An 18,953-nucleotide genomic window follows, 5' to 3' on the forward strand; every position below is an offset into this window, starting at 1 on the left:
TCTGTCTCTCCCCAATCAGTTGATCCCTCTGTCTCTCTCCAATCAGCAGATCCCTCTGTCTCTCCCCAACAAGTTGATCCATCTGTCCCTCCCCAATCAGTTGACCCCTCTGTCTCTCCCCAATCAGCAGATCCCTCTGTCTCTCCCCAATCAGCAGATCCCTCTGTCTCTCCCCAATCAGCAGATCCCTCTGTCTCTCCCCAATCAGCATATCCCTCTGTCTCTCCCCAATCAGCAGATCCATCTGCCCCTCCCCAATCAGTTGATCCCTCTTTCTCTCCCCAATCAGTTGATCACTCCGTCTCTCCTCAATCAGTTGATCCCTCTGTCTCTCCCAATCAGCAGATCCCTCTGTCTCTCCCCAATCAGTTGATCCCTCTGTCTCTCCCCAGTCAGTTGATCCCTCTGTCTCTCCCCAATCAGCAGATCCCTCTGTCTCTTCCCAGTCAGTTGATCCCTCTGTCTCTCACCAATCAGCAGATCCCTCTGTCTCTCCCCAATCAGTTGATCCCTCTGTCTCTCCCCAATCAACAGATCCCTCTGTCTCTCCCCAATCAGTTGATCACTCTGTCTGGTTTGCAGTAGAGTGCTGAACTTGTGGCATTTGAGTGCGACAGTGAGAGTTTGGTGACTGAGGGAGTTAGGTGAGGAGGGAGTAAGGTGCTCCTGACATTTAATTTCCTAGATTTATCAAAGAGCGTGAAGGGAGCCAGGAGTTTAGAGTACAGCTGACTGGGAGCAGAGTCAGAGGGCAGAGGTCCAGTTGGTCCACAGGGCAGCTAATTCTGTAAAGTAAGAAGGGATGGAGGCTAGGGCAGTTGCATGCTCCTCCTGTAGGATGTGGGTGGTGAGGGATACCACTGGTGTCCCCTCTGACTATCCCTGCGGGAAGTGCACCCAACTCCAGCTCCCCAGAGACCGTGTTAAGGTAATGGAGCTGGAGCTGGATGAACTTCGGATCATCCGGGAGGCAGAGGGGGTTATCGAGAAGAGTTACAGGGAGGTAGCCACACCAAAGGTACTGGACAAGAGTAGCTGGGTTACAGTCAGGGGAACGAAAACTAACAGGCAGACAGTGCAGGGATCCCTCGTGGCCGTTCCCCTTCAAAACAAGTATACCGTTTTGGATGCTGTTGGGGGGGATGACCTACCGGGGGAAGGCCCCAGTGGCCAGGTCTCTGGCACTGAGACTGAGTCTGGCTCTGGGGCTCAGAAGGGAAGGGGGGAGCATAGAAAAGCAATAGTAATAGGAGATTCAATGGTTAGGGGAATAGATAGGAGATTCTGTGGTCGTGAGCGAGACTCCCAAAAGGTATGTTGCCTCCCGGGTGCCAGGGCCAGGGATGTCTCGGATCGTGTCTTCAGGATCCTGAAGGGGGAGGGTGAGCAGCCAGAAGTCGTGGTGCACATTGGTACCAACGACGTAGGTAGGAAAAAGGGTGTGGAGGTAATAAACAAGTTTAGGGAGTTAGGCTGGAAGTTAAAGGCCAGGACAGACAGAGTTGTCATCTCTGGTTTGTTGCCGGTGCCACGTGATAGCGAGGCTAGGAATAGGGAGAGAGTGCAGTTGAACACGTGGCTGCAGGAATGGTGTAGGAGGGAGGGCTTCAGGTATTTGGATAATTGGAGCGCATTCTGGGGAAGGTGGGACCTGTACAAGCAGGACGGGTTGCATCTGAACCAGAGGGGCACCAATATCCTGGGGGGGAGGTTTTCTAGTACTCTTCGGGAGGGTTTAAACTAATTTGGCAGGGGAATGGGAACCGGATTTGTAGTCCAGCAACTAAGGAAGCCGATATTCAGGACGCCAAGGCACGTAGTGATGCAGTGGGGAAGGTAACACTGACAAAGGAGAGTACTTGCAGGCAAGGAGATGGGTTGAAGTGTGTATACTTTTAATGCAAGAAGCATCAGGATGAACTTTTGTGAACTTAAGGCATGGATCGGTACTTGGGACTACGATGTGGTGGCCATCACAGAAACTTGGATAGAAGAGGGGCAGAAATGGTTGTTGGAGGTCCCTGGTTATAGATGTTTCCACAAGATTAGGGAGGATGGTAAAAGAGGTGGGGGGGGGGGGGTGTGGCATTGTTAATTAGAGACAGTATAACAGCTGCAGAAAGGCAGTTCGAGGAGGATTTGCCTACTGAGGTAATATGGGTAGAAGTCAGAAATAGGAAAGGAGCAGTCACCTTGTTGGGAGTTTTCTATAGGCTCCCCAATAGCAGCAGAGATGTGGAGGAACAGATTGGGAAACAGATTTTGGAAAGGTGCAGAAGTCACAGGGTAGTAGTCATGGGTGACTTCAACTTCCCAAACATTGAGTGGAAACTCTTTAGATCAAATAATTTGGATGGGGTAGTGTTTGTGCAGTGTGTCCAGGAAGCTTTTCTAACACAGTATGTAGATTGTCCGACCAGAGGGGAGGCCATATTGGATTTAGTACTTGGTAATAGAACATAGAACATAGAACACTACAGCGCAGTACGGGCCCTTCGGCCCTCGATGTTGCGCCGACCTGTGAAACCATCTGAAGCCTATCTGACCTACACTATTCCATTTTCATCCATATGTCTATCCAGTGACCACTTAATTGCCCTTAAAGTTGGCGAGTCTACTACTGTTGCAGGCAGGGCGTTCCACACCCCTACTACTCTCTGAGTAAAGAAACTGCCTCTGACATCTGTCCTATATCTCTCACCCCTCAGTTTAAAGCTATGTCCCCTCGTGTTGGTCATCACCATCCGAGGAAAAAGACTCTCACTGTCCACCCTATCTAACCCTCTGACTATCTTATATGTCTCTATTAAGTCACCTCTCAGCCTTCTCTCTAACGAAAACAACCTCAATTCCCTGAGCCTTTCCTCGTAAGACCTTCCCTCCATACCAGGCAACATCCTAGTAAATCTCCTCTGAACCCTTTCCAAAGCTTCCACATCCTTCCTATAATGTGGTGACCAGAACTGCATGCAGTACTCCAGGTGTGGCCGCACCAGAGTTATGTACAGCTGCAGCATGACCCTGTGGTTCCGAAACTCAATCCCCCTGCTTATAAAGGCCAGCACACCATATGCCTTCTTAACAGCCCTATTAACCTGGGTGGCAACTTTCAAGGATTTATGTACCTGGATGCCGAGATCTCTCTGTTCATCTACACTACCAAGAATCTTGCCATTAGCCCAGTACTCTGCATTCCTGTTACTCCTTCCAAAGTGAACCACCTCACACTTTTCCGCATTAAACTCCATCTGCCACCTCTCAGCCCAGCTCTGCAGCTTATCTATGTCCCTCTGTATCCTATAACATCCTTCAGCACTATCCACAACTCCACCGACCTTCGTGTCATCTGCAAATTTACTAACCCATCCTTCTACACCCTCTTCCAGGTCATTTATAAAAATGACAAACAGCAGTGGCCCCAAAACAGATCCTTGCGGTACACCACTAGTAACTGAACTCCAGGATGAACATTTGCCATCAACCACCACCCTCTGTCTTCTTTCAGCTAGCCAATTACTGATCCAAACCGCTAAATCACCTTCAATTCCATACTTCCTTATTTTCTGCAATAGCCTACCGTGGGGAACCTTATCAAACGCCTTACTGAAATCCATATACACCACATCAACAGCTTTACCCTGATCCACCTGTTTGGTCACCTTCTCAAAAAACTCAATAAGGTTTGTGAGACATGACCTACCCTTCACAAAACCGTGTTGAGTATCGCTAATCAACTTGTTCTTTTCAAGATGATTATAAACCCTATCTCTTATAACCTTTTCCAACATTTTACCCACAACCGAAGTAAGGCTCACAGGTCTATAATTACCAGGGTTGTCTCTACTCCCCTTCTTGAACAAGGGGACAACATTTGCTATCCTCCAGTCTTCCGGCACTATTCCTGTCGACAAAGACGACATAAAGATCAAGGACAAAGGCTCTGCAATCTCCTCCCTGGCTTCCCAGAGAATCCTAGGATAAATCCCATCTGGCCCAGGGGACTTATCTATTTTGACAGTTTCTAAAATTGCTAACACCTCCTCCTTTTGAACCTCAATTCCATCTAGCCTGGTCGACTGAACCTGAGTGTTCTCCTCGACAACATTGTCTTTCTCCAGTGTAAACACTGACGAAAAATATCCATTTAATGCTTCCCCTATCTCCTCTGATTCCACACACAACTTTCCACTACTATCCTTGATTGGCCCTAATCTTACTCGAGTCATTCTTTTGTTCCTGATATACCTATAGAAAGCCTTAGGGTTTTCCTTGATCCTATCCGCCAACGACTTTTCGTGTCCTCTCCTCGCTCTTCTTAACTCTCCCTTTCGGTCCTTCCTGGCTAACTTGTAACTCTCAAGTGCCCTAACTGAGCCTTCATGTCTCATCCTAACATAAGCCTTCTTCTTCCTCTTGACAAGTGCTTCAACTTCCTTAGTAAACCACGGCTCACTTGCTCGACAACTTCCTCCCTGCCTGACAGGTACATACTTATCAAGGACACGCAGTAGCTGTTCCTTGAAAAAGCTCCACATTTCGATTGTACCCATCCCCTGCAGTTTCCTTCCCCATCCTATACCTCCTAAATCTTGCCGAATAGCATCATAATTGCCTTTCCCCCAGCTATAATTCTTGCCTTGCGGTATATACCTATCCCTGCCCATTGCTAAAGTAAACATAACCGAGTTGTGATCACTATCACCAAAGTGCTCACCTACATCTAAATCTAACACCTGGCCGGGTTCATTACCCAGTACCAAATCCAATGTGGCCTCGCCCCTTGTTGGTCTGTCTACATACTGTGTCAGAAAACCCTCCTGCACACACTGCACAAAAACTGACCCATCCATAGTACTCGAACTATAGTATTTCCAGTCAATATTTGGAAAGTTAAAGTCCCCCATAACAACTACCCTGTTACTCTCGCTCCTGTCAAGAATCATCTTTGCAATCCTTTCCTCGACATCTCTGGGACTATTCGGAGGTCTATAGACAACTCCCAACAGGGTGACCTCTCCTCTCCTGTTCCTAACCTCGGCCCATACTGCCTCAGTAGACGAGTCCTCAAGCGTCCTTTCTACCGCCGTAATACTTTCCTTGATTAACAATGCCACACCCCCCCCTCTTTTACCATCTTCTCTGTTCTTACAGAAACATCTAAATCCTGGAACCTGCAACAACCATTCCTGTCCCTGCTCTACCCATGTCTCCAAAATCGCCACAACATCGAGATCCCAGGTACCAACCCATGCTGCAAGCTCACCCACCTTATTCCGGATGCTCCTGGCGTTGAAGTAGACACACTTCAAACCAGCGTCCTGCTTGCCGGTGCCCTCTTTCGAACTTTTAACCCTATCCCTGACCTCACTACTCTCAACATCCTGTACACTGGGACTACAATTTAGGTTCCCATCCCCCTGCTGAATTAGACAATCAAGTCGCCCCTCATCCTTCGTTCTAATGAGAAAAGGCCTAGCACCCTCAACCTTTCCTCGTATGAGGCAGGTGATTGATTTGTTAGTGGGGGAGCATTTTGGAGGTAGTGACCACAATTCTGTGACTTTCACTTTAGTTATGGAGAGGGATAGGTGCGAGCAACAGGGCAAGGTTTATAATTGGGGAAGGGTAAATACAATGCTGTCAGACAAGAATTTAAGTGTAGAAGTTGGTAACATAGGCTGTCAGGGAAGGACACAAGTGAAATGTGGAACTTGTTCAAGGAACAGGTACTGCGTGTCTTTGATATGTATGTCCCTGTCAGGCAGGGAAGAGATGGTCGAGTGAGGGAACCATGGTTGACAAGAGAGGTTGAATGTCTTGTTAAGAGGAAGAAGGAGACTTATGTAAGGCTGAGGAAACAAGGTTCAGACAGGGCGCTGGAGGGATACAAGATAGCCAGGAGGAAACTGAAGAAAGGGATTAGGAGAGCTAAGAGAGGGCATGAAAAATCTTTGGCAGGTAGGATCAAGGAAAACCCCAAGGCCTTTTACACATATGTGAGAAATATGAGAATGACTAGAGCGAGGGTAGGTCCGATCAAGGACAGTAGCGGGAGATTGTGTATTGAGTCTGAAGAGATAGGAGAGGTCTTGAACGAGTACTTTTCTTCAGTATTTACAAACGAGAGGGGCCATATTGTTGGAGAGGACAGTGTGAAACAGACTGATAAGCTCGAGGAGATACTTGTCAGGAAGGAAGATGTGTTGCGCGTTTTGAAAAACTTGAGGATAGACAAGTCCCCCGGGCCTGACGGGATATATCCAAGGATTCTATGGGACGCAAAAAATGAAATTGCAGAGCCGTTGGCAATGATCTTTTCGTCCTCGCTGTCAACAGGGGTGGTACCAGAGGATTGGAGAGTGGCGAATGTCATGCCCCTGTTTAAAAAAGGGAATAGGGATAACCCTGGGAATTACAGGCCAGTTAGTCTTACTTCGGTGGTAGGCAAAGTAATGGAAAGGGTACTGAGGGATAGGATTTCTGAGCATCTGGAAAGGAACTGCTTGATTAGGGATAGTCAGCACGGATTTGTGAGGGGTAGGTCTTGCCTTACAAGTCTTATTGACTTCTTTGAGGAGGTGACCAAGCATGTGGATGAAGGTAAAGCAGTGGATGTAGTGTACATGGATTTTAGTAAGGCATTTGATAAGGTTCCCCATTGTAGGCTTGTGCAGAAAGTAAGGAGGCATGGGATAGTGGGAAATTTGGCCAGTTGGATAACAAACTGGCTAACCGATAGAAGACAGAGAGTGGTGGTGGACGGCAAATATTCAACCTGGAGCCCAGTTATCAGTGGTGTACCGCAGGGATCAGTTCTGGGTCCTCTGCTGTTTGTGATTTTCATTAACGACTTGGATGAGGGAGTTGAAGGGTGGGTCAGTAAATTTGCAGATGATACGAAGATTGGTGGAGTTGTGTATAGTGAGGAGGGCTGTTGTCGGCTTCAAAGAGACATAGATAGGATGCAGAGCTGGGCTGAGAAGTGGCAGATGGAGTTTAACCCTGACAAGTGTGAGGTTGTCCATTTTTGAAGGACAAATATGAATGCGGAATACAGGGTTACCGGTAGGGTTCTTGGCAATGTGGAGGAGCAAAGAGATCTTGGGGTCTATGTTCATAGATCTTTGAAAGTTGCCACTCAAGTGGATAGAGCTGTGAAGAAGGCCTATGGTGTGCTAGTATTCATTAGCAGAGGGATTGAATTTAAGAGCCGTGAGGTGATGATGCAGCTGTACAAAACCTTGGTCAGGCCACATTTGGAGTACTGTGTGCAGTTCTGGTCACCTCATTTTAGGAAGGACGTGGAAGCTTTGGAAAAGATGCAAAGGAGATTTACCAGGATGTTGCCTGGAATGGAGAGTAGGTCATACGAGGAAAGGTTGAGGGTGCTAGGCCTTTTCTCATTAGAACGAAGGATGAGGGGCGACTTGATAGAGGTTTATAAGATGATTAAGGGAATAGATAGACAGTCAGAGACTTTTTCCCCGGGTGGAACACACCATTACAAGAGGACATAAATTTAAGATAAATGGTGAAAGATATAGTGGGGATGTCAGAGGTAGGTTCTTTACCCAGAGAGTAGTGGGGCCATGGAATGCACTGCCTGTGGAAGTAGTTGAGTCGGAAACGTTAGGGAACTTCAAGCGGCTATTGGATAGGTACATGGATTAGGGTAGAATAATGGAGTGTAGGTTAACTTCTTAAGGGCAGCACGGTAGCATTGTGGATAGCACAATTGCTTCACAGCTCCAGGGTCCCAAGTTCGATTTCGACTTGTGTCACTATCTGTGTGGAGTCTGCACATCCTCCCCGTGACTGCGTGGGTTTCCTCCGGGTACTCCGGTTTCCTCCCACAGTCCAAAGATGTGCAGGTTTGGGTGGATTGGCCATGAAAAATTGTCCAAAATTCTTTGATTAACCTAGGAAAAAGTTCGGCGCAACATCGTGGGCCGAAGGGCCTGTTCTGTGCTGTATTTCTCTATCTATCTATCTATCACACCGTCTCTCCTCAATCAGTTGATCCCTCTGTCTCTCCCCAATCAGCAGATCCCTCTGTCTCTCACCAATAAGCAGATCCCTCTGTCTCTCCCCAATCAGCAGATCCCTCTGTCTATTCCCAATCAGCAGATCCTTCTGTCTCTCCCCAATCAGCAGATCCCTCTGTCTCTTCCCAATCAGAAGATCCCTCTGTCTCTCCCCAATCAGTTGATCCCTCTGTCTCTCCCCAATCAGTTGATCCCTCTGTCTCTCACCAATCAGCAGATCCCTCTGACTCTCCCCAATCAGTTGATCCCTCTATCTCTCTCCAATCAGCAGATCCCTCTGTTTCTCCCCAATCAGTTGACCCATCTGTCTCTCCCCAATCAGTTGATCCCTGTCTCTCCCCAATCAGATGATCCCTCTGTCTCTCCCTAATCAGTTGATCCCTCTGTCACTCCCCAGTCAGTTGATCCCTCTGTCTCTCCCCAATCAGCAGAACCCTCTATCTCTCCCTAATCAGTTGATCCCTCTGTCTCTCCCCAATCAGCAGGTCCCTCTGTCTTACCAGTCAGTTGATCCCCCTGTCTCTCACCAATCAGCAGATCCCTCTGTCTCTCCCCAATCAGTTGATCCCTCTGTCTCTCCCCAATCAGCAGATCCCTCTGTCTCTTCCCAATCAGCAGATCCCTCTGTCTCTCCCCAATCAGCAGATACCTCTGTGTCTCCCCAATCAGTTGATCCCTCTGTCTCTCCCCAATCAGTTTATCCCCTCTGTCTCTCCCCAATCTGTTGATCCCTCTGTCTCTCCCCAATCAGTTGATCCCTCTGTCTCTCCCCCATTCAGTTGATCCCTCTGTCTCTCACCAATCAGTTGATCACTGTCTCTTCCCAATCAGATTATCCCTCTGTCTCTCCCTAATCAGTTGATCTCTCTGTCACTCCCCAGTCAGTTGATCCCTCTGTCTCTCCCCAATCAGCAGATCCCTCTATCTCTCCCTATTCAGTTGATCCCTCTGTCTCTCCTCAATCAGCAGGTCCCTCTGTCTTCCCAGTCAGTTGATCCCTCTGTCTCTCACCAATCAGCAGATCCCTCTGTCTCTCCCCAATCAGTTGATCCCTCTGTCTCTCCCCAATCAGCAGATCCCGCTGTCTCTTCCCAATCAGCAGATCCCTCTGTCTCTCCTCAATCAGCAGATCCCTCTGTCTCTCCCCAATCAGTTGATCCCTCTGTCTCTCCCCAATCAGTTTATCCCCTCTGTCTCTCCCCAATCTGTTGATCCCTCTGTCTCTCCCCAATCAGTTGATCCCTCTGTCTCTCCCCCATTCAGTTGATCCCTCTGTCTCTCTCCAATCAGCAGATCCCTCTGTCTCTCCCCAATAAATTGATCCCTGTCTCTCCCCAATCAGTTGATCCCTCTGTCTCTCACCAATGAGCAGGTCCCTCTGTCTTTCCCCAATCAGTTGATCCCTCTGTCTCTCCCCAATCAGTTGATCCCTGTCTCTCCCCAATCAGTTGACCCCTCTGCCTCTCCCTAATCAGTTGATCCCTCTGTCACTCCCCAGTCAGTTGATCCCTCTGTATCTCCCCAACCAGCAGATCCCTCTGTCTCTCCCTAATCAGTTGATCCCTCTATCTCTCCCCAATCAGCAGGTCCCTCTGTCTCTCCCCCATTCAGTTGATCCCTCTGTCTCTCACCAATCAGTTGATCCCTGTCTCTTCCCAATCAGATTATCCCTCTGTCTCTCCCTAATCAGTTGATCTCTCTGTCACTCCCCAGTCAGTTGATCCCTCTGTCTCTCCCCAATCAGCAGATCCCTCCATCTCTCCCTATTCAGTTGATCCCTCTGTCTCTCCTCAATCAGCAGGTCCCTCTGTCTTCCCAGTCAGTTGATCCCTCTGTCTCTCACCAATCAGCAGATCCCTCTGTCTCTCCCCAATCAGTTGATCCCTCTGTCTCTCCCCAATCAGCAGATCCCTCTGTCTCTTCCCAATCAGCAGATCCCTCTGTCTCTCCTCAATCAGCAGATCCCTCTGTCTCTCCCCAATCAGTTGATCCCTCTGTCTCTCCCCAATCAGTTTATCCCCTCTGTCTCTCCCCAATCTGTTGATCCCTCTGTCTCTCCCCAATCAGTTGATCCCTCTGTCTCTCCCCCATTCAGTTGATCCCTCTGTCTCTCTCCAATCAGCAGATCCCTCTGTCTCTCCCCAATAAATTGATCCCTGTCTCTCCCCAATCAGTTGATCCCTCTGTCTCTCACCAATGAGCAGGTCCCTCTGTCTTTCCCCAATCAGTTGATCCCTCTGTCTCTCCCCAATCAGTTCATCCCTGTCTCTCCCCAATCAGTTGACCCCTCTGCCTCTCCCTAATCACTTGATCCCTCTGTCACTCCCCAGTCAGTTGATCCCTCTGTATCTCCCCAACCAGCAGATCCCTCTGTCTCTCCCTAATCAGTTGATCCCTCTGTCTCTCCCCAATCAGCAGGTCCCTCTGTCTTCCCAGTCAGTTGATCCCTTTGTCTCTCCCCAATCAGCAGGTCCCTATGTCTCTCCCCAATCAGTTGATCCCTCTGGCTCTCCCCAATCAGCAGATCCCTCTGTCTATTCCCAATCAGCAGATCCCTCTGTCTCTCCCCAATCAGCAGATACCTCTGTATCTTCCCAATCAGCAGATCCCTCTGTCTCTCCTCAATCACTTTATCCCTCTGTCTCTCCCCAATCAGCAGGTCCCTATGTCTCTCCCCAATCAGTTGATCCCTCTGGCTCTCCCCAATCAGTTGATCACTCTGTCTCTCCTCAATCAGTTGATCCCCCTGTCTCTCCCCAATCAGCAGATCCCTCTGTCTATTCCCAATCAGCAGATCCCTCTGTCTCTCCCCAATCAGCAGATCCCTCTGTATCTTCCCAATTAGCAGATCACTCTGTCTGTCCCCAATCAGCAGATCCCTCTGTCTCTCCTCAATCACTTTATCCCTCTGTCTCTCCCCAATCAGCTGATCCCTCTGTCTCTCCCCAATCAGTTTATCCCACTGTCTCTCCCCAATCAGTTGATCCCTCTGTCTCTCCCCCATTCAATTGATCCATCTGTCTCTCACCAATCAGAAGATCCCCCTGTCTCTCCCCAATCAGCAGATCCCTCTGTCTCTCCCCAATCAGCAGATCCCTCTGTCTCTCCCCAGTCAGTTGATCCCTCTGTCACTCCCCCATTCAGTTGATCCCTCTGTCACTCCCCCATTCAGTTGACCCCTCTGTATCTCACCAATCAGCAGATCCCTCTGTCTCTCCCCAATCAGTTGATCCCTATGTCTCTCTCCAATCAGCAGATCCCTCTGTCTCTCCCCAATCAATTGATCCATGTCTCTCCCCAATCAGTTGATCCCTCTGTCTCTCACCAATGAGCAGATCCATGTCTTTCCCCAATCAGCAGATCCCTCTGTCTCTCCCCAATCAGTTGATCCCTCTGTCTCTCCCCAATCAGTTGACCCCTCTGTATCTCCCCAACCAGAAGATCCCTCTGACTCTCCCCAATCAGTTGATCCCTCTGTCTCTCCCCAATAAGTTGACCCCTCTGCCTCTCCCTAATCAGTTGATCCCTCTGTCACTCCCCAGTCAGTTGATCCATCTGTATCTCCCCAACCAGAAGATCCCTCTGTTTCTCCCTAATCAGTTGATCCCTCTGTCTCTCCCCATCAGCAGATCCCTGTCTCTCCCCAATCAGCAGATCCCTCTGTCTCTCCCCAATCAGTTTATCCCTCTGCCTCTCCCCAATCAGCTGATCCCTCTGTCTCTCCCCAATCAGCAGATCCCTCTGTCTCTCCCCAATCAGCTGATCCCTCTGTCTCTCCCCAATCAGCAGATCCCTCTGTCTCTCCCCAATCAGTTGATCCCTCTGTCTCTCCCCAATCAGTTGATCCCTCTCTCCCCAATCAGTTGATCCCTCTGCCTCTCCCTAATCAGTTGATCCCTCTGTCTCTCCCCAATCAGCAGGTCCCTCAGTCTTCCCAGTCAGTTGATCCCTCTGTCTCTCCCCAATCAGCAGGTCCCTATGTCTCTCCCCAATCAGTTGATCCCTCTGGCTCTCCCCAGTCAGTTGATCACTCTGTCTCTCCTCAATCAGTTGATCCCTCTGTCTCTCCCCAATCAGCAGATCCCTCTGTCTCTCCCCAATCAGCAGATCCCTGTCTATTCCCAATCAGCAGATCCCTCTGTCTCTCCCCAATCAGCAGATCCCTCTGTCTCTCCCCAATCAGCAGATCCCTCTGTCTCTCCCCAATCAGTTTGTCCCTCTGTCTCTCCCCAATCAGTTGATCCCTCTGTCTCTCTCCAATCAGCAGGTCCCTATGTCTCTCCCCAATCAGTTGATCCCTCTGGCTCTCCCCAGTCAGTTGATCACTCTGTCTCTCCTCAATCAGTTGATCCCTCTGTCTCTCCCCAATCACCAGATCCCTCTGTCTCTCCCCAATCAGCAGATCCCTGTCTATTCCCAATCAGCAGATCCCTCTGTCTCTCCCCAATCAGCAGATCCCTCTGTCTCTCCCCAATCAGCGGATCCCTCTGTCTCTCCCCAATCAGTTTGTCCCTCTGTCTCTCCCCAATCAGTTGATCCCTCTGTCTCTCACCAATCAGCAGATCCACCTGTCTCTCCCCAATCAGTTGATCCCTCTGTCTCTCTCCAATCAGCAGATCCCTCTGTCTCTCCACAATCAGTTGATCCCTGTCTCTCCCTAATCAGTTGATCCCTGTCTTTCCCCAATCAGTTGATCCCTCTGTCTCTCGCCAATCAGCAGGTCCCTCTGTCTTCCCAGTCAGTTGATCCCCCTGTCTCTCACCAATCAGCAGATCCCTCTGTCTCTCCCCAATCAGTTGATCCCTCTGTCTCTCCCCAATCAGTTGATCACTCCGTCTCTCCTCACTCAGTTTTTCCTTCTGTCTCTCCCAAATCAGCAGATCCATCTGTCTCTCACCAATCAGCAGATCCCTCTGTCTCTCCCCAATCAGCAGATCCCTCTGTCTCTCCCCAATCAGCAGATCCCTGTCTCTCCCCAATCAGCAGTTCCCTCTGTCTCTCCCCAATCAACAGAGCCCTCTGTCTATTCCCAATCAGCAGATCCCTCTGTCTCTCCCCAATCAGCAGATCCCTCTGTATCTTCCCAATTAGCAGATCCCTCTGTTTCTCCCCAATCAGCAGATCCCTCTGTCTCTCCTCAATCAGTTTATCCCTCTGTCTCTCCCCAATCAGCTGATCCCTCTGTCTCTCCCCGATCAGTTTATCCCTCTGTCTCTCCCCAATCAGTTGATCCCTCTGTCTCTCCCCCATTCAGTTGATCCATCTGTCTCTCGCCAATCAGCAGATCCCCCTGTCTCTCCCCAATCAGTTGATCCCTCTGTCTCTCTCCAATCAGCAGATCCCTCTGTCTCTCGACAATCAGTTGATCGCTCTGTCTCTCCCCAATCAGTTGGTCCCTGTCTTTCCCCAATTAGTTGATCCCTCTGTCTCTCCCCAATCAACAGGTCCCTCTGTCTTCCCAGTCAGTTGATCCCTCTGTCTCTCACCAATCAGCAGATCCCTCTGTCTCTCCCCAATCAGTTGATCCCTCTGTCTCTCCCCAATCAGTTGATCACTCCGTCTCTCCTCAATCAGTTGTTCCCTCTGTCTCTCCCCAATCAGCAGATCCCTCTGTCTCTCCACCAATCAGCAGATCCCTCTGTCTCTCCCCAATCAGCAGATCCCTCTGTCTATTCCCAATCAGCAGATCCCTCTTTCTCTCCCCAATCAGCAGATCCCTCTGTCTCTCCCCAATCAGCAGATCCCTCTGTCTCTTCCCAATCAGTTGATCCCTGTCACTCCCCCATTCAGTTGATCCCTCTGTCTCTCACCAATCAGCAGATCCCTCTGTCTCTCCCCAATCAGTTAATCCCTCTGTCTCTCCCCAATCAGTTGATCCCTTTGTCTCTCCCCAATCAGTTGATCCCTCTGTCTCTTCCCAATCAGCAGATCCTTCTGTCTATCCCCAATATGTTGATCCCTCTGTCTCTCCCCAATCAGCAGATCCCTCTGTCTCTCCCCAATCAGCAGATCCCTCTGTCTCTCCCCAATCAGCAGATCCCTCTGTCTCTCCCCAGTCAGCAGATCCCTCTATCTCTCCCCAATCTGCCTCCTCCTGATCAGGTGTCAGGTCAGAACAGCAGATGAAGTACAGATATTGTCATCAATGCGTGATTTGCTTCTGTAAAGTAGCCCCACGTGTGTTTAGCTCAGTTGGCTGGACAGCTGGTTTGTGATGCAGAGCCAAGCCAGCAGCGTGGGTTCAATTCCCATACCTGCTGTGGTTATTCATGAAGGCCCCGCCTTCTCAACCTTGCTCCTCGCCTGAGGTGTGGTGTCCCTCAGGTTAAATCCCCACCAATCAGCTCTCCCCCTCAAAGGGGAAACCTGCCTATGGTGATCTGGGACTACGGCAACATGACTTTGCTACCTCAGCATAGGTACACTTCTCATTCTGCAGTCTACAATCCCAGAAAACTCCCATCAAAGGGAGTGCAGTTTATAGGGTATGAGGACCTGGACCATTGTATTAGCTTCAAGTAGCCGAAGTATCTGGAATGCAGCCAAAATAAAACACAGCCCATTAAATAATAAGCAATGGTTAAAAATTGTAAACTATGTAATTCTGTAAGAACAATAATTTAACTAACCTTAGTTGTTTCCACGCAGTCTTTTATATTCTGAAGAGTCAGCTGATAAACCTCAGAGGCAGTCGGTTTTAAGACAATTTCAGGGGCAGAAAGGTGGACTTCAACTTGGAACAGGGGGCTGAATCCAAGGATGGCAAAATTAATCTGTTGAAGATTTCTGCAGCGAAAAAAGTAACGACATAAGACCTTAAGCATGAGCAACTGTAAAAAACAACTATGACGTCCTTGCGCAGGTTAAACTTAACTATTTTATTTTATACCGTCTGAAGGGTAACTGGGAACGGGCAATAAATGCTGGCCTAACCAGTAACACCACATCCCATAAAATGAATCAATTTTTAAAAAATTTGTCCTCAGAGTATAGGCAACACTGATAAAATCACATTTTCATTAATTATTGCTATTTGCCCTGAGAAGGTATTGCTTGATTGGAGTGGATTGGATTGGATTTGTTTATTGTCACGTGTACCGAGGTACAGTGAAAAGTATTTTTCTGCGAGCAGCTCAACAGATCATTCAGTACATGGGAAGAAAAGGGAATTAAACAAAATTCAAGAAAATACATGAGAATACATAATAAGGCAACACAAGGTACACAATGTAACTACATAAGCATTGGCATCGGATGAAGCATACAGGGTGTAGTGTTAATGAGGTCAGGCAATAAGAGGGTCATTTAGGAGTCTGGTGACAGCGGGGTAGAAGCTGTTTTGAGACTGTTCGTGCGTGTTCTCAGACTTCTGTATCTCCTGCCCGATGGAAGAAGTTGGAAAAGTGAGTAAGCCGGGTGGGAGGGATCCTTGATTATGATGGAATCAATGGATGGGAGGCAGGTTTGTGTGATGGACTGGGCGGTATTCACGACTCTCTGAAGTTCCTTGCGGTCCTGGGCCGAGCAGTTGCCATACCAGGCTGTGATGCAGCCCGATAGGATGCTTTCTATAGTGCATCTGTAAAAGTTGGTACGGGTTAATGTGGACATGCCGAATTTCCTTAGTTTCCTGAGGAAGTATAGGCGCTGTTGTGCTTTATTGATGGTAGCGTCGACGTGGGTGGACCAGGACAGATTTTTGGAGATGTGCAACCCTAGGAATTTGAAACTGCTAACCATCTCCACCTCGGCCCCGTTGATGCTGACAGGGGTGTGTACAGTACTTTGCTTCCTGAAGTCAATGACCAGATCTTTAGTTTTGCTGGCATTGAGGGAGAGATTGTTGTCGTTACACCACTCCACTGGGTTCTCTATCTCCCTCCTGTATTCGGACTCGTTGTTATTCGAGATCCGGCCCACTATGATTGTATCGTCAGCAAACTTGTAGATGGAGTTGGAACCAAGTTTTGCCACGCAGTCGTGTGCGTAAAGGGAGTAGAGTAGGGGGCTAAGTACGCAGCCTTGCGGGGCCCCGGTATTGAGGACTATTGTGGAGGAGGTGTTGGTGTTCATTCTTACTGACTGTGGTCTGTTGGTCAGAAAGTCAAGGATCCAGTTGCAGAGTGAGGAGCCAAGTCCTAGGTTTTGGAGCTTTGATATGAGCTTGGCTGGGATTATGGTGTTGAAGGCGGAGCTGTAGTCAATAAATAGGAGTCTGATGTAGGAGTCCTTGTTTTCGAGATGCTCTAGGGATGAGTGTAGGGCCAGGGAAATGGCGCCTGATGTGGATCGGTTGCGGCGGTATGCGAATTGAAGTGGTCAAGGCGTTCCGGGAGTATGGGGATCTGACTCAGCGGTGGCCAGGACCACGATCGGGGGCCACCGATCGGAGAGCCATCGCGATCTGGGGTGGGGCCTACCTTACTCCACACGGGCTCGCTGTGTGGCTCCGCCATGTTGGCGGTGCCTGCGCCGAAGTGGGATGCCACACGCATGCACAGCCGTGTGGTCTGGACAGCAGGGTCCTGCCGGCAGCCAGAGCTGCGGGACGCACACCGGGGTCCTGCCAACCCCCGGAAAACGGAGAATCACCCCGGACTTTCGAGGAAAAAGTCCGGAGTGATTCTCGCTCGCTTTCCCGTGGGCGTGGGGACTTACTCCTCAAAAGGGAGAATCCCAGCTAGAGTGGAATACCCACCTTACCCAGTTCCCTGCAGTCAAATTGCAGCCTCACTTCATTTACCTTCAGCTCCATTTCAAACACAAAATTATACTCACTTCAAAATCATTTTGACAAGACAGTCGTAAACTCTGTGCTCCCAGAATTTGTAGTACAGTGCCATCTTTGACGCCTTCCCGGTATTGGTGTGGAAAACCAGGCCTTCCATCTTTGTCAGCAATGGTCCAATTGCTTTGTACTTACTGACTAAATTCAAAATATCCTTTGTTCGTTCCTGTTCAACATACTCATAAAACTCCTTTACTCCTAACAGAAACAAGCAGAACAATTCACTTGGTTAGTTGTAACTTTACTCCTCCGCTGCAAAACACAATGGCTTTCTTGACTGTTCCTCACAATCGGAAATAATTCCACCATCCAAGCACTCCTGGCGGTGGCCATGAAGTGAGAGGTCGCACAAGAGGAGGCTCCTGCCTGACAAATTGATTTTTGGCCCTTTTTGCCCATTTAACAGGTGCTGTGCAGGTGAAAACGATAGTGGATATTAGGATTCCCTCTCCAATGTAAGATGTCTAAAGATTACCAAACCAGGAGTGTGTCGAATAAAGGGCTCTCTTCATATACCGAGGACACGTGTGGCGAAGGAGGGGACAACATGGCGGAGGGACCTGTGGCATCGTCGCCTGCTCAGTGGACAACTGAGAAGTTGGTGAAGTTCCTGATGCCAGATTTTAGAACCAATGGCAGGCGGTCATGAACGATCTGGGAAAAGTGACTGAAGCAACTCAGGAGTGAGAGCAGGGCTGGAGGGTCTCCGGGTGGAGAAGGAGAGATAGCAGGGCTGGAGGGTCTCCGGGTGGAGAAGGAGAGAGAGCAGGGCTGGAGGCCCTCCGGGTGGAGGAGAAGGAGAGAGAGCAGGGCTGGAGGGTCTCCGGGTGGAGAAGGAGAGAGAGCAGGGCTGGAGGCCCTCCGGGTGGGGGAGAAGGAGAGAGAGCAGGGCTGGAGGGTCTCCGGGTGGAGAAGGAGAGAGAGCAGGGCTGGAGGGTCTCCGGGTGCAGGAGAAGGAGAGAGAGCAGGGCTGGAGGCCCTCCGGGTGGTGGAGAAGGAGAGAGAGCAGGGCTGGAGGGTCTCCGGGTGGGGGAGAAGGAGAGAGAGCAGGGCTGGAGGGTATCCGGGTGGGGGAGAAGGAGAGAGAGCAGGGCTGGAGGGTATCCGGGTGGCGAAGGAGAGAGAGCAGGACTGGAGGGTCTCCGGGTGCAGGAGAAGGAGAGAGAGCAGGGCTGGAGGGTCTCCGGGTGGTGGAGAAGGAGAGAGAGCAGGGCTGGAGGCCCTCCAGGTGGAGAAGGAGAGAGAGCAGGACTGGAGGGTCTCCGGGTGGAGAAGGAGAGAGAGCAGGGCTGGAGGCCCTCCGGGTGGAGGAGAAGGAGAGAGAGCAGGGCTGGAGGGTCTCCGGGTGGAGAAGGAGAGAGAGCAGGGCTGGAGGGTATCCGGGTGGGGGAGAAGGAGAGAGAGCAGGGCTGGAGGGTATCCGGGTGGCGAAGGAGAGAGAGCAGGACTGGAGGGTCTCCGGGTGCAGGAGAAGGAGAGAGAGCAGGGCTGGAGGGTCTCCGGGTGGTGGAGAAGGAGAGAGAGCAGGGCTGGAGGGTCTCCGGGTGGAGAAGGAGAGAGAGCAGGGCTGGAGGCCCTCCAGGTGGAGAAGGAGAGAGAGCAGGACTGGAGGGTCTCCGGGTGCAGGAGAAGGAGAGAGAGCAGGGCTGGAGGGTCTCCGGGTGCAGGAGAAGGAGAGAGAGCAGGGCTGGAGGGTCTCCGGGTGGAGAAGGAGAGAGAGCAGGGCTGGAGGCCCTCCGGGTGGAGAAGGAGAGAGAGCAGGGCTGGAGGGTCTCCGGGTGGAGAAGGAGGGAGAGCAGGGCTGGAGGGTCTCCGGGTGGAGAAGGAGAGAGAGCAGGGCTGGAGGCCCTCCGGGTGCTGGAGAAGGAGAGAGAGCAGGGCTGGAGGGTCTCCGGGTGGAGAAGGAGGGAGAGCAGGGCTGGAGGGTCTCCGGGTGGAGAAGGAGAGAGAGCAGGGCTGGAGGCCCTCCGGGTGCTGGAGAATGAGAGAGAGCAGGGCTGGAGGGTCTCCGGGTGGGGGAGAAGGAGAGTGAGCAGGGCTGGAGGGTCTCCGGGTGGAGAAGGAGAGAGAGCAGGGCTGGAGGGTCTCCGGGTGGAGAAGGAGAGAGAGCAGGGCTGGAG

General features: G+C 50.4%; 1 protein-coding gene across 1 annotated transcript in view; it reads right to left on the minus strand.

Moving 5' to 3' along the window:
* LOC119977131 (dynein heavy chain 10, axonemal-like) overlaps positions 1 to 18,953 on the minus strand; it is a 552,876-nt gene that overhangs the window by 382,336 nt on the left and 151,587 nt on the right. The window contains 2 exon segments of the mRNA XM_038817763.1: positions 14,675 to 14,831; positions 16,824 to 17,031. Coding sequence (XP_038673691.1) covers positions 14,675 to 14,831; positions 16,824 to 17,031 — 365 coding nt within the window.

The sequence above is a fragment of the Scyliorhinus canicula genome, chromosome 1, assembly GCF_902713615.1.
Source record: "Scyliorhinus canicula chromosome 1, sScyCan1.1, whole genome shotgun sequence".
Lineage (NCBI taxonomy): Eukaryota > Metazoa > Chordata > Chondrichthyes > Carcharhiniformes > Scyliorhinidae > Scyliorhinus > Scyliorhinus canicula.